The 15,095-nt window shown below is 40.6% G+C and overlaps 1 protein-coding gene across 2 annotated transcripts in view; it reads left to right on the top strand.

The window, feature by feature from the left end:
* The window catches only part of DTD1 (D-aminoacyl-tRNA deacylase 1), a 33,052-nt gene extending 18,515 nt beyond the window's left edge, over positions 1-14,537 (top strand). For both annotated transcript variants that reach the window (XM_005508814.3, XM_065058830.1), the window contains 2 exons: positions 11,970-12,146; positions 13,924-14,537. In XM_005508814.3, the coding sequence (XP_005508871.1) occupies positions 11,970-12,125 (156 nt within the window). In that variant the 3' untranslated portion in view covers positions 12,126-12,146; positions 13,924-14,537. The remainder of the gene's footprint in view (positions 1-11,969; positions 12,147-13,923) is intronic.
* Positions 14,538-15,095: the final 558 nt, after the last annotated feature.

Below are 15,095 nucleotides of genomic sequence, written 5' to 3'. Positions count from 1 at the left end.
GGGCTCACCCAAGTAGTAGAGCAGTTACTGCAAGAGATTACCAGCAAGCCTGAACAACTTGACTTGCGAATGTCAGATGTAGAGAAAAATAAGAGACAAACCAGCTTGCCTTCCACAAACAATGCAACCAAGGGTACCTATAGATTCTACTGACCAACCACAGCCCCAACCTGGCAGATGGTCAGGGGTCATCAAAGATGCCATCCTAGAAGGTGATTGGTCTCCAGCAAAATTAGCCCTACTGGTAGTTCAGAATATGAACACCCAGACAGCGGTATGGGAACCACATGAATGGAAAATTTTACAGCAAGCAAAACAAACAATCACCAACTATGGTATACGTTCAGAAGCGACCAGACAAATACTGCACTGGATTTTTACCGCTGAGTTATTGTGTCCCATGGACTGCCAAAATTTAATGCGCTTATTACTAACTCCGGCACAATTCCTCCTGTGGGAATCAGCCTGGTGTCAACGAGCGCAGCAAGAAACAGCCAAACACACCAGTCCAAATGACCCATTAACCAATGTGGTACCCGACGCCTATACGGGTCGTGGACAGTATGCTACAATAGAAGTCCAACTGCGATTTGATGCTGAAGTTCACCGGAAAGCTGCACAACTTGCCCTAGATACTTTCTTAACCTCAGCAGGACCCTTAGCTCCCTCATTCAGCGGAATACGCCAAGGCACTACAGAAAATTTCTCACATTTTATTGATCAGCTACATGAAGGAGTAATGCAACACAGCGTTTTGCATTTACACTGCCTTCTGTAAACAAAGCGGAACCAGCTAAAAGATCAAGGTCCATTGTGGGTTCCAAGCCGAGCAGTAAAGCTGGAGTTGAAACAAATTCAACCGAATCAACTCCCTGCAACAGAACCTTCGGAGGACAGAGTGAGGCGTAACCTTTGGATTAATTTAGCTGTGACATGTATGTGTTATATAGTTATATAAGTAGGCCTTTAAACACCACTACCTTCTGAGTAAGTTTATCAACACCCAGCACATCGTTTGTTACATGTTAAGTAGGAGTACCATTAAACCAAAGTTCTTGAAATTTGTTTAATCAATCCATTGCGATATTTAAACAGCAATGGAATACCTCAAGTTTACTGAGAAGAAAAATATTAGCGCATGGTTTGACAACCATGACAATTGCAATGGTCGCCTTTCCGTAGGGCCAGAGCCACAGGAAATCGAACCGGTTGATTATTGGTTTAAAAAGTTGAACAAACTGGCTTGGCCTAGGGGGGTGGATTTAGGGTTTATTGCAAAGTGCATTGTTTATGTTGATTGTTGTTGTAATTGATATGCTACGTATAAGTTGTTCTTTATCACATATCAAAGAGGGGTTAGAACGCATAGCTAATCAAGCCTGGCTTGTCCAAAAAAAAAAAAAAAAGTTCATTAAAGGGTATTGATGTTAAATTCATATTGAATTAGACTCATTACTCTCACTGGCCCGCCCGTCCGTGCTCAAAGAGGTCCTGCCGGCAATTTTGCATTCTCCACATCATATGTCAATCATCAATGACATGAATTTTAACAAGAACAAATGCTGGATTTTGCACCTGAACTAACAGTGGGGACAGGTATAAATTGGAAGAGGAGTGGCCAGAGAGCAGCCCAGCAGAAAGGGATCTGGGCGTGCCGGTCAGCAGCAGCTCAGTACGAGTCAGTAGTGTGTGCCCTGTCACCCAGGAGGGCAAATCACACCCAGGGGTGCATCAAACACAGCATGAACAGCTGGTAAAAACAGGTGATTGTCCCACTGTACTCAGCCCTGGTGTGGCCTCACCTTGAGTACTGCGTGCAGTTCTGGGCCCCACAATTTAAAAAGGATGTGGAGGTCCTTGAATACATCCAGAGGAGGGCAGCAAAGCTGGAAAGAATGTCCTGTGAGGAGTGGCTTGAGGACTGTGGGCTTGTCTAGTTTGGGGAAAAGGAGGCCAAGGAGTGACCTTGTTGCTCTGTATAGCTTCCTAAGGGAGGTGCAGAACTCCTTGATATCCAGTGATAGGATGCATGGGAATGTTTCAAAGCTGCACCAGGGGAGGTTTAGACTGGACATTAGGAAGTGTTTCTTTACCAAGAGGGTGGTCAAATACTGGAACAGGCTTGGTTGGTGCCCCGAGCCTGTCAGTATTTAGGAGGCATTTGGACAATGTCCCTAACAAAGTGCTTTAACTTTTGGTCAGCCCTGAATTAGTCTGGCAGGTGGACTAGATGATCATTGTAGGTCCCGTCCAACTGAATGGTTCTAGTCTAGTCTGTTCAGTTTTTCTAGCTGGAGTTTCTCCCATGTACTGTGATCCTACCAAATTACCTGACCAGTTGACCAGCAAGATAAAATCACTTCGCTGATGGGATCTGTCCTTCAGTCGCCATCTGACCATCACTTTTCTGAATTAAAAATCAGACGTTTGGGTTTTTCATACGTGGCTGACCCGCTTACAGGCTCTGTGATGACTGCAGTGCATCTGGTGGCTGTATTTGGTGGGAATTCTGCATATCTCAAAATACCATAATAAAAGTGTTTGGAGCCTAATGGGAAGAGAGCATGAGGAAGCCAAAGGAAGCATCTCATGTTGCCTTAGATATCTAAGGTATCTTGGTTTGGAGTCGGTTTTGTTTTACCTCCAAATTTTGTTCTGAATACTTTTGTGATGTTTTAGCCCCTGAAAGAACTACATCTGCTCCTGGTCTTTCTTTTTGTACCTGCACAGCTTTAGCACAAAGAGTTCTCAGCCCCAAACAGGAATGATTATCAGCAGCAATTCTGTCTTTGGAGTGAGAACTGCTTGTAGATGTAAGCACTCACTTTCCCACTTGGAATAACTGAGCTGCTGCCCGATTTGCCTGGGAAATAGTCTGCAGAAAGCTGGATGGCAACAGAGTGCTTTGATGTCCTCTTTCAACTGTTCATCAATCCTCAAGAGAGTTATAGCCCACTATTTTCAGGTACCATGTTTATGGTATAGATCAGCCTGCTGCTTTTACCATTCCAGCTCTTTGTGGAATAGGAAAGGACGTGTTCCCTCCGTGCCATCATGCCACTTCCATGTACAAATTCTCCATCTCTGTCTCAGATGCAGGAGGTCATCTCCTTTGTATAGCAGCATGTATTGTAGCCTGCAGTTGAGGGCGTTAGTGGCCAGATGGATAGCAGCATTATGTCTTGCTGCCTGTGACTCTGAGATGGAGCCCCACGGTGTCTGGTGTCTGGTGACCAGTCTTTTTTGCTTAAGCAGTCAGTGGGAGGCACTGGAGTAAGGGTAGGTGGATCACTGGAGGATGGCACGGTGCAGTTTCTGACTGAAATGCAAAGCCACTGAGAGAGCTTTTACCCCTGCTGTCCTGTGTGTGGGTGTAAAATAACACAAGTGGAACCACCAGGGCTCCATCTTGTGGCTTGTTTAAGTATTTTGTCCTCAGAGTTCAAGGCTGCCTGCTTTTCTCGTCTGACAACATCTTCCTGCTGGCCACAACATGGGCTGAAGACTGGGAAGGATGCTTGTTTTCAAACTTTCTCTAGCACGTAATCTTTGTTTAATGTGAATGTCTGATTCTGCTTCAGTCTCACATGCTGATTGCCTTCTGTTCCTCCTTAAACCTCATTTCATCGGCAAAGATGGGGCTTCTTGTGAAGGATGTTTGTAGAACACTGTAATTTGTATTAAGGTGAGGATGCACCAAGGTGAAGATACATCTTGTTACTGAGTCTGTGGCTGGACCCCATGAAAAGGGGGACAGAGTCCTTGTATGGGCTATCTGGGCAGGTACCAAACAGTCTGGATGAGAATAAGAGTACGTTTACTTGCCTGCCCTCTGTGATATGTTGTCTGCATGCATTTAATGAGCCACCCCCCTGAGTTCCAGCTCATTGCAAGTCCTGATGCGGGGGATACTTGTTTGTCACAGAAACGGATGAGCTCTTACAGTGGCATAGACGCTGATAACCAGCCTCCTGTGCTTTGGATGCACAAAGAATTTAATCTTTGCCACATTTCAAAGAACCCCATTTACTTGAAAACTGGCAGCTCCTTTAACTGTTACTGGATATCTTTTCTAGCTCATATTGGGACCTTAACACATGCAGTCAGAGGAACTGCTGTTTCTGACACTCTTAAGCATCCTTAAGCATCCTGCTGTTGTTTGACATGTGTGCCATCATCTCTCACCCATCATACAAGACCTGTGATGAGGGAGAACCAATTTAAATTTGTCGTTCCTTTTCCTCTTCCCTGCCTGTTGCATTGTTTTTGCTGTCATACAGTCTGTTGATTTTACTTGTAGCATGGGAACAAAGGCTCAGAGATGATGTATTTTTTATCTTTTTGCTTTCTGCATTAGCAAGAAGAGATAAAGAAACCATCCTGCAGTGTTTAATGTGATGTTAACAGAAAGACATTAGACAAATAATTGCGATAAATAGCTTTTTTTCTGGCATTGGATACGACAATGAAATACCTTTATTTTTTTGAGCGATTGTCTGTGCTTGTAATTGGTAGTCTGATCTTTAGAATTCCTTAGCCCTGTCATTAGTAAAAATACATTTGGATTAGTTAATCCGAATGTATTTTTATATTCCTTGTGCTAGAGAGGTATAAATAAATCATTTACATAGCTAATTAAAAATTAATTTAAAAAGTCCTCTTCATACAAGAAATATATATTTGTTTATATTAAAAATGTGTACATATATATATATGTATATGCATAAAAGAGAATATCCCAGCTGTTTGTGGAACCCTAGTGAGCAGGGAAAGCTAATACAGTTTAGTTTGTTGTGAACTGTTCAGTTCTGTTGTGGTCCGACTTAATAGTAAGCAAATGATTTGAAAGTGTGAAGTAAATTAGAAGATTCTTACACCAGCAGTAGTCAGTGATTGCTGGGCCTTTTCTGAAGATTTGTGATTTTTTTTTTCAGTTTTGGACGTGTGAATGGAATAATAGGAAAATAAAAAATAGCAGCATTTAATTTAGCTCTTAAGGTGCCTTTTTGGTAAGTCTGATGTACAATGAATTTTGCTTGAAAGGCACAATGAAGCCAGGAATTAGAAGCTGGATAAGAAATGTGAAAATAAAAACATATAAAATGGAAGAAGGTCAATATACACGTGTGGTGATTCTGTTCTGAGTTCAATAATAGTGACTACATTTCCTACATAGTCTTTGAGAGTGAGGCTAAATCAAGTATTTCTCTTCACTCTTGGCTATGATGCAGAAAACAAAAGTATTTTTTCTGATGTTCAGGTACAAATCACAAGGGTTGTGGTTTCCAGCCTTTAACTGGTGAAACAATTTTGAACTTACATGCATCCACTTAGATAATTACAGAGGTCAGCACTTAGTATAGCAAATTTCTGTCCTGTCTTGGTGAAGTTTGTTGTGATCATTGCTGAGATTAGGTTAGCGATGCCCAGAATGCTTTGTATCCTGTTTTGGGGAAGGTTTGACAGGTGTACTTGGTGTTTTTTCATAGGAATTTTTGGCTATTAATAGTAGAAGCAGACAGACAGAAATGCAGCAGAAAGAGGTTTTAGAGGGTGCCCAGGGAGATGGTATGGTGACAATCCAAAAAAAAAAAGCCCCTTGAACTTTAAAGGCATTATCAATAATTATGGACTTCAGATTGGAAATATTCGGTGCTTTTTAATTTCTTCTGCTAGGGAAAATAGCTTAGCAATTTCAGTGTTTAATGTATATGTTCTAATTAGACACTGAATAGATCTCTGTGGGCCTGTTTGTTCCAATACTGTCTGGAAGGAAGTAAACTACATTGTATTTTAAACCGTATTTTGGAACTGAACACAGTGGTGGGAGGGATAAGAAGGATGAAAGAATTGGAACAGATCTTTGTTACTGAACCTGCCTGTACCAGTACTGTAAAGCATCACACACATGCTTGGTCAATATGAGGACTTGGAAATGTCAGTGTTTTAAATGAGAGGGGAACTTCTCCAGACTGACATTTAAGTAACTTGTATTTTTAAATGGCAGAAGGATCTTGATTATAGAAAGTCTTTTAAGTGAATTCCAGGTAAATATTCTATTATTTTTGCCTTAAGAAACTTCCCATACCTGTGTAGCCAAAAGTGATTTATCTGCTGAATGTGAAGAAACCCCAAATCTAGTATTTTAATTTTTCTATCACTTTTCAGTTAGAACATTTTAATAGAATGTAGCTGAAGGCATTTACAGTTCCACAAGTATGGCGTTGCTTCAGCTTGTATTTTCTTGGAATTGTGTGATCGGTAGCACAGTCCTGACACAGCTGGTGTCAAGTATCTTATGATATTCAACTAGAGAAAATCACTGTACAGTGAGGGCCCCCATCTGCAGTGAATGGATTTTTCCCATTGTCTTTGAAATTTTTTTTTTGTTGCCTAGTTTTTCTTCCCATGTGACATATGCAGTGTTATGAGAAATAAACTACGGTCCTCTCCTTTGCACGGTCAGCTGATGTTCTTTTTAGATGCCGTGTTGCCAGCTTTCGTGTTTCCCCTCTTCCAGTTGCACTGTGTTTGAGCTTTGAAGAAAGAAATCCAAAACCTATGAGTTCATTTTCTTATACTGAACGTTTTGGTGAGAAAAATGAACCAAATGGAGCTCAACTGGTGTCACTGATGATGAAGAGTGGTTGAGGAGGAGGAGTGGAGAAGCCATACAGCTGATAAACTGCTTGGCTGGGGAATTTTTCCAAGGCCCTGGACAGTGAGTTAGACCAGGTGAACTGATGAAGGGCTGGAAGCACTTTTCTTGCCTCAGGCTTTGGGCCCATATAGTGAAACTTCATTGTGTCACAGACATCATGTTTCTTCTAGGAGCAAAATCAAGGTTGCAATTCCTTGCATGAGCTGCTCATTGGCCAAAAAAGTTATGTCCTCAAAGAGAAAAAAAGCTGCTATTAACACTTTGATTGTAAGTTGAAGGTATACGTGTGTGGAAAGTAAAAGGAGAAAGTCAGATGATCCGCTGTCTCCTTAACAGATTGTGTGGACTGCCCTTCTCTGTCACAACCTTTCCATTGGTTTATTTTTGCAGTAAACCTCTGATAATCATTTTATCTCAGTGCTATCATTTGCTTAGTGGCATCAGGATTAAACTGCTAGATTTGTAATGCCCTATGGCAGTTTGAAGGATCAGTCTCTTCCTGAAGTGTAACCTGCCCTTACCGTTGTTGTGGTTTATTTTATTTTATTTTTTTAGATTTGCAATTGTAGCAGCTTGGCACACCACTACTGAAATTTGAAACATACATCTGCAGATCTTATTGTAGTTTGAGGTTCCAGAAACATTAACACTGCCACTGATTTTTTGGCAGACTGCTAACAAAGTAATTCTCTTGTTGATGTCATTCACTTCTTCCTGGTGTTATTCGTGGCTATGCAGAAGGAAAAGCTGTCTCCAGAGCAGCGAGCAACCTCTGTGTACACACTGATCATAGAGAAAGGAAAATGAAGAATATGTTTCTGTATTCAACAAAATAGACCTTCAAGGAAGGCTGACACTGAGGCATTTCTGAATGCGGGAAAAGAACTTCAGCAAAACAACCAACCTAGACATTTGTTAGCATTTTCAAGTTGGGCACTTGGTGTGCCGGTTTGTTTGCATATTTTTGCTACAGCAAATTGATTGCAAAGTTTATGTGACATAGTATCACAGCTGACGTAACAGCAGACATTTCTGCCTTGGTGGAACCTTCTTTCATCTAGCTTTCCACTGTAATGATTCAATTTTTTGAATTTCATTTCTAGTGTACTGTTAAATTGCATCAGGATAGAATTTTTCAAAGATCCTGTCAACTCATGTAAATTTTGACATTTTTCGAAACTATTACTCTAGGTGTTGGGGATGAAACAATGTCCATGTAGCTAGAGATTATTAGTTCATCTATAGTGTTTCAGCAATGTGAAATATCTGTATTACAATGGGAGAAAAGAAAAGCTGTCTTCTGTGGACTGAGGACGCTTGCATTTCGGTGCGTGGTCACAAGGGAGATGATCTTAAACATCTGAGATGTTTCAAGACTTCTCTGACTACTTTCAGGCTTCAGATAGTCAGTAGTTGGGTCAGACCAGGTACTGATCCCCAAAGCACAGGTTTTGGCTGCTGACAGGGGACCATGAAGGACTTCTGAACAGCAGGTTGGTTTATGGGCTTTGGTTATGGCCAAAGTCATAACCCAGAGTGATTCCAGGGTACTGTGGCTTGAGATAAAGGTATTGCCATATACATGTTTACATCTGAAATTGTTTTCCACGTGAGTTCTCAGGCTTGATTACTGCTCTTATGTCTATACTTAAGACTGTCTTAATGGAGTGAGGGGCACTGATTCTAATCCTGTGCACAAATTTTTGCCTATATGCTGCATGTTATAGCTCAACATGCAAGATGTCCGTCTTGTGTTAGAAATGTGAACATTTCAGCGCTTGTGTAGATGTAACTGTTACGTGTTGCTCACCAGCCCAGCACTACATCTTAGGCAGACACAGTACTTTTGCCATGAAACAGTGCTTCTCCTGCTCTAAGATGCCCACACTTGGAATCCTTAGGAGCCTCCCAAGATGTCTCAGAAAATAATGAATTTGGTTCTTAGATGTGAAGCTGAGCTAGACACTTTATGTACTGTTGCACCATTTCCACAGCAGTAGACACAAACAGCTCACAATATTTCTGCAGATGAGATGATGAATATGGAACACACTCTGTGCTTAAATGGGAAACATTAAAGATACACTTCATTGAACCAGACTTGTGTGTCTGAAGCTTTATTCACTGTAATACCAAAAAGTTAACTGTTTTAACTTTTTTCAACTCATTGGCAGGTCTTTTGTGGTGGAGTATACTCCTGTAACGCATCCTTTTGAATTACTTGAGCACCTTATAAGCACAGAAATGAAAAAAATAAGAGATGTGTGATTATTTTGTTGCCTGCATAATAACAATGAAACTGCATATTTTGTTTACAAAGAAATGTATTTTAATCTTTGTGCCTTAACTTTGGTTCATAGCGTGATCGCGGTGTATGCACAGGTTGGAGAGCACGTGTGTGTTCATGTCCATAGGTAACCACAAATCCTTATCTATTTCAGTATTATTTGAGTTTTAGATTGATGAAACAGTTAATAAATTAACTTTACCTTTAATTAGTTATAATTTTTAAAAAAGTAAATCCTGTTCATATGAGGCATGGATTAACAAAGTTTATCAAATTACCCTCTCATCTCATCTAAATGAATTCGTGTAATTTTTCTTTGAGCTGGGTGAATACTGCTGTCAGATGATGCTAACCTGGGAGTTGTTCTAAATATTCAAAGGGTATTCCTGCTCCTGTTTTTTCTCTGTTAGGGATGTTGGCCCGTGAGGAAGAGATGTTGTTGAGTAGTCATGAGTAGCACTTTGGGCCTTTTACAGAGGTGGATGTGAAGGTGGAGATTTATCTGCTGGATGTGAAGATCTGGATTTAGCTTTGTCTCTATGTGGTGTTTTGTTTGCCCTCTGCACTACATTGTTCTCAAACTAATTAGCTGCAGAATTAGGTAACATGAAGTCATTTGTGATAAATATACATGTCATAATTTTGGAGACCATCTGTTGCATGCTGTTTACTCTAGGCTATAAATGCTACTCCTTGTACATCAGACTATATGTACACATATATATTTATTTTTATAAAACTGTATATACTATAACTATATATACTTCAGAAGGCTTAGTGAGAATGCTCTTTGCCCCCAAGACCATGTTGGAAAATGATGAGTATAGGCATGTTTGACCTGGTAGTATGACATGCTGTCATACATTGAGCCATTTCTATATCTATATGTAAATTATATATAACAAATATACATCATGGACGTGGATTCTTTATTGAATAACACAAGGTTCACAGTTTGAATACACTACTGTTTTTCATGTTTTGAAAATCCAGGGTTAGCTTTATTTGGTTCGCTCACAGCCTTCTCAAAGATAAAGGTAACTCAGTTTAAACCGTTGTTGTCATGTGTCTTAGGCTTTTTCTTCTGTAAGAAGAAGCACTAGTTAGAGAGAAAGGGATATCGTGTCATTCAGTAATCACATTATTTACAGAAACAATGAAGTTTCATGGAGTTACAAGTTTCAGAACTATAAGATAACAGGGTTTTTTTCAGCATCATTATTGTTGAAAAAGAGTCACTGCTAGGAGCCTCGGTGCTGCAGTAAAAGAAAGGGGTACAGATTGCAAAAGCTGGTTATAGGTTTGTTGCAGCAGGTTTGGCCGTGGTTTGGCTTGGTGTTGGGGGATAGTTTGCAATTGCCGCCTGCTGGGCTGAGGGCCCGTGAGGAATGTTGCATATGCACTTCCTGCTCACATAGTTATTTAGAGGTGTACAAATCCATATTTTGAAACCTTGGAACTGTGCTTTCGAGTCTCTGCAGCTAGTGCTGCGTGCCTTGCCTCTTCTGGTGCATTTTTGTACCATGAAGATCATTGAAACCCCTGTTCTGATTTCAACAGCTGGATGGCCCCAATACCATTTTCAAAAATAAAACCCAACTGCATAGAGACTTTGGGAGTACCATTAATTAATTTTTAATACCTTTAATATTAGGGACTCACAAACTTCTGTTTCCCTTCCTGCAGAGGAATTTGCTTTTTTGATTACCTTTAACATTCATGTGCTGTGTATCAAGGCTTGTTGGCAGAAGAGTAGTGCGCATATCGTCAGACATGGGAGTTAAAATATTGCCTGTGTCACATCCAATGTGTTTGTTACATCTATGCACATGATTTGCAGACTGGATTGTGCTAGACAAACAGATACATCATACTCTGTCATTCCACTTAGTAAACATAAACTATTTTTAGTTTTGAAATAGCCAGCTAAGAATATTCTGTGTTAGGCTAGAAGTCCATGTGTGCAGGTGTTCAAGGAGGGTGTATATGTGAGGTAAGGTATAAGGGGATGCTGTGCATCCTTCCAAGGCTCTGCAGTCTGCAGTCTTAGCTCTTACTGATTTGATGCGCAGATTTACACCTTTGTATGCGTCTTCTGTGAGCCTGTCTAATTCATAATCAACACACATAATCTAGTTTATTTTATTCTATGAACATTTCACCTCAGAAGAGACCTTCTGGCCGTGAAATTATAATTTATGACTAGTATGCTTTATCTTGGGGAAATTGTGGAAGCAGTAAAGAAAAGCAGTAGATGACAGAAATTATCCAAACAGATAAACTGCACAAAGTGTAGTGATTTAAATAGCTATCAATATGTAGTCTCTCCAGAACTTACTGCAGCCTGCATCTCTGGCAAATGGGAAAGAGACATACAAGTGACAGCTACATGCAACTTAGTCTGACTCTTACTAGGATTGAAAGCATTTCTGCTGAGAGGTGGCAAGGCAGCATTAGCTGAGGGTTTTGTCCAAGCTGATTTAAAATGGTTATTCTGTATCCTAGATGATGCTGAAGCTCATATATGTTTTTTTTTTTCTGGATAAAGAATAAAATAAAATTATTCTTGTGTGCTGGATGGAGGAACATGTGATACATCTGTCGTCAGCAACTTTGAAACCACGAAACTGCCATTTAAGACCCAAACCAGAAGATGTGGAATCCAGCTCTCCCTTTTTGTCTTTGTGTTTTATTATTTTCCAGTTTTTCAGATTGTGTTGGGTGGAGAAGGAACCCTGGAAAGCAGAGAATGGTCCTTTGAATATGTACACTTCTCTTTTGTATTTGGGGGTGATCATGTTAGCCTATGATGATAGTTTGTTGTCTTCTCTGAGTTTCTGAAAATCCAAGACTTGGGCTTTTTTTTTTTTTTTTCCTGTTTTATTGATATATTGATATCTCTATTGGTGGTGTGAATCTGAGTTACAAGTTTTATACAAATGCTCACATTTACAATTTTTAGACAGTCTTCTGAAATTATTTTATTCCATGCGGTGTTTTCTCATTCTGCTTTGTGAACAGCTGACAAAACTTGAAAAACAGCAACAAAGAAAAGAGAAGACTAGAACCAAGGTGCCCTCTGAGTCAAGTAGAGAAAGAAATGCCCCTCGTAACAAGGATGACCCCAGCGCAAGCAGTGGAGCAGAAGGAGATGTGTCTTCGGAAAGAGAGCCTTAGCTCACCCAAAAGAGTCCTCAGGTTTGGCTTTTCCACTTCTCTGTAAAGCTGTGTCCTCCTGCTTGGCAGCCCCTAACCCTGGGTGCTTTACTGAAGGAGCACATGCAGAGAGTTGCATTAGAAGTGCTGAAAGGTGGAATTTTGATAATCTTGCTGGTGGGTAACCTCCGCTTATGTCTGCAGTTGGCACACCAGAATGTAGAAGTGGATGAAAACCTCTTCCCAGCTGTGTGCTCCATTGGGGGTGTGTGTCTGTGAGTCTGGCCCAGCACGACTGTTTCCAGGTTGACTCAGGAAATATAAAATTTTGATCTTACAACACAGCAGTCACTTAACTCATAATCCTGCTTTGTATTCTTCAGAGAGGGGATACATGGTTGTGTTTCTCTCCCTGTCTTTACCTAGCAGGCAAGTAACCCTGGAACAGCCGCCACCATTTGTAATACCCAAATAACACATAGTCCCCAGCAATGAAAGTGGAAAACATTTCAGAAGTTGGAGACAGGCCAGAACTGCAGCTTCCTGTCATCATTCCTCTCTCTCCCTCCTCAGTTTGTTCTTTCCCAGGAGGACTTGGTAACAGGCTTTTCATACACCTTTGCTGACTAATGAGGACATTAGGTCAGGCTTTGAGAAACACACTTGCTGCCTGAAGTCAATGTGAGAACTGGGATTTCCTCTCCCTTTAGGACACACTTGGACATGAGTGAATCAATTAAACTCAGTATAGGTCTGAATCTTCTGTCATGCGTTATCTACGTGTGTAAATATGTATTTATCATACTCTTCCAGTCAGTTTAAAGTCTTCAGGACATAGCTTTCACTGCCTTCCTCTCCCTCACCCCTCAAGAAAGCTACATTGCTGATTTGAACTTTCAAACATGTCTAAGTTCTCCCTCATCTGCACAGTGAAGCTCTGATCTGGCTATGCAGTTTAATTATTAACGGCTTTGTAAAATTAAAGTCTAACCTTTCTCTTGTTTTCCCATCCCTAGAGTTCAGTCTGGCTTGTTATTTATACAATTCAATATCACACATTGCTCAGAAAGTTGCTTTAAAAAAAAAGTCCATGAATTACCCTGGTGATCGGACATTGGGGATGATTTCTGTTTTATAGAAGTTTGTATTATCTGTCTGGCACTAATACAAATTAATTTGCATAAGGCATTGAACAGATTTCTGGAAATAGGCTAATTGGTTTTGGACTGACCTGGAAAAGGGATCAAAGAAAATTTCAAGTCCACAGGCTTTGTTTTAAGTGGCCTTATGGAGACAAGCTTCAAGACTGGTGTGAAATGATTCCATTCGTTAATTGGGTTGTAGGCAAAGGTGGATTGTCATATTGTACGACAGCTGGAATCACATGAGTTCTGCTCTCTTCAGCTTTATGCACGGTGCACCTGCCTGTTTTAATCCTGGAGATGAGCAGGGGCATTGGAAGGAAAACGTATTTTAGAAAATAACACAAAGGTGTACTGTTTCTCAGCAACTGTGGGCCTTGCTTCTATGCTACAGGAATACAAGGCTTCCCCCACTGTTTCTGCGTTGTGTGTTGAAATAAGAACATTTTAGAGAGCAGGAGTTTGCAGGCCTTCTAGAGCACTTGGATCAATCTGACATTTCCAATAGCATTTGAAATTCTAGGAAGTTGAACATTTCTAAAATTGATATACTGATAACCTAGCATTAATTTTCATGCTGTGACAAGTGAAGATACTTTTCTCTATGAAATTTGAAATAACCATACTCTGTTTTTAGACTACTCATAGTAATGTGTCTGTTTGCTTGCCTTCCACAGTTTCTCATACAAAAGCTACACTGGATTCTTGAAGAGAGAGACCCAATAGACATTCACCTCAGCACCATTCTTCAGTGACTTTGGAACAGAGTGGAAGATGGGAAAACAGAACTAAAGCGTTAGAAACTTACATCATTCTGTATTGAAACAACCAAAGCAATGCTATCAGATTCAGTTGTTAATGTGTAGTATCAGTAGTAAAAAGGACTTGTACCATTTTTGTGTATGTGTTTTCACTTGACTGCTGAATAAAAGGTGACTATAGGCAGATTGTAGCAGAACATTCACCATCAGTACATAAGCTCCATTTCAAAAATAAATCAGGGGTTTTCCTTAAACTTACACTTGAATTCTGAAAATGATCCAAACAGGCTTGTATTTTGATTCTCACTCTATGGTGTCATGTGCTACCTGTTTCCATGACAGCGTGTAGATCTGTGTATATTTTGGTATATTGTTTAGATGCTATGTAGCACCAAGTTAGCCAGTCCAGTCTTTCTGCATGGATTGTTATTAAAAGGAAAAATCAGCCGCTAGTCGTTTATCATGTGGAACATATCTGTCTTGTAAACTTTTTTAAAAACAGGAAAGACTTTATTAAACAAATTATGCTAGCTGAGTGCCTGGTGGTGTTTGTATATTGCATTCCCTTGTATATGGCCATGTGTGTAACAACGTGAGTGACACAGAGGAAAAGCAACAACCCAAGAAGCACCTACTAATGCTACCTCTCCTTTAGAAGTTTGGAAGTCAAGTCGATGTCCTGAAATCTTTGCTCTTTCCAGCACATCTGAGTCCTTTAGTGACTCCACGGTGGCCATGGAGATGCTGCAGCAGCTGCTCCACATACCACATCATGTGCCTGTTGACGTTTCTGTCACATTCATCAGAGGCAGAACAGCTTATGGAAGCTGCCGGCAAACAAGAGCTGAGAAGCAGCTGCGGAACTGCTCTCCTGTGGGTGTTAGAGCAGAAGTTGAAGGGAAGTTTCAGGGGAAATGCAGATCATTCCAGGTTTGGCTTCTTTCAGAGATGGTGGCAGTACCTGTGACATGGGGTGTTCTTCAGGCCTGCCATGGTGTTCCGGTTGTCACTAGCCACCTGCCATGGCCATCGGCAGAGCCAGGGTGCTTTTTGCATGGCTGTCCTTGCCTGATTGTAGGGCAAACTCA

Source organism: Columba livia, chromosome 3 (genome assembly GCF_036013475.1).
Source record: "Columba livia isolate bColLiv1 breed racing homer chromosome 3, bColLiv1.pat.W.v2, whole genome shotgun sequence".
Lineage (NCBI taxonomy): Eukaryota > Metazoa > Chordata > Aves > Columbiformes > Columbidae > Columba > Columba livia.
Note: the sequence above shows the minus strand (reverse complement) of the source record. Positions and strands in the feature narration are given on the sequence as shown.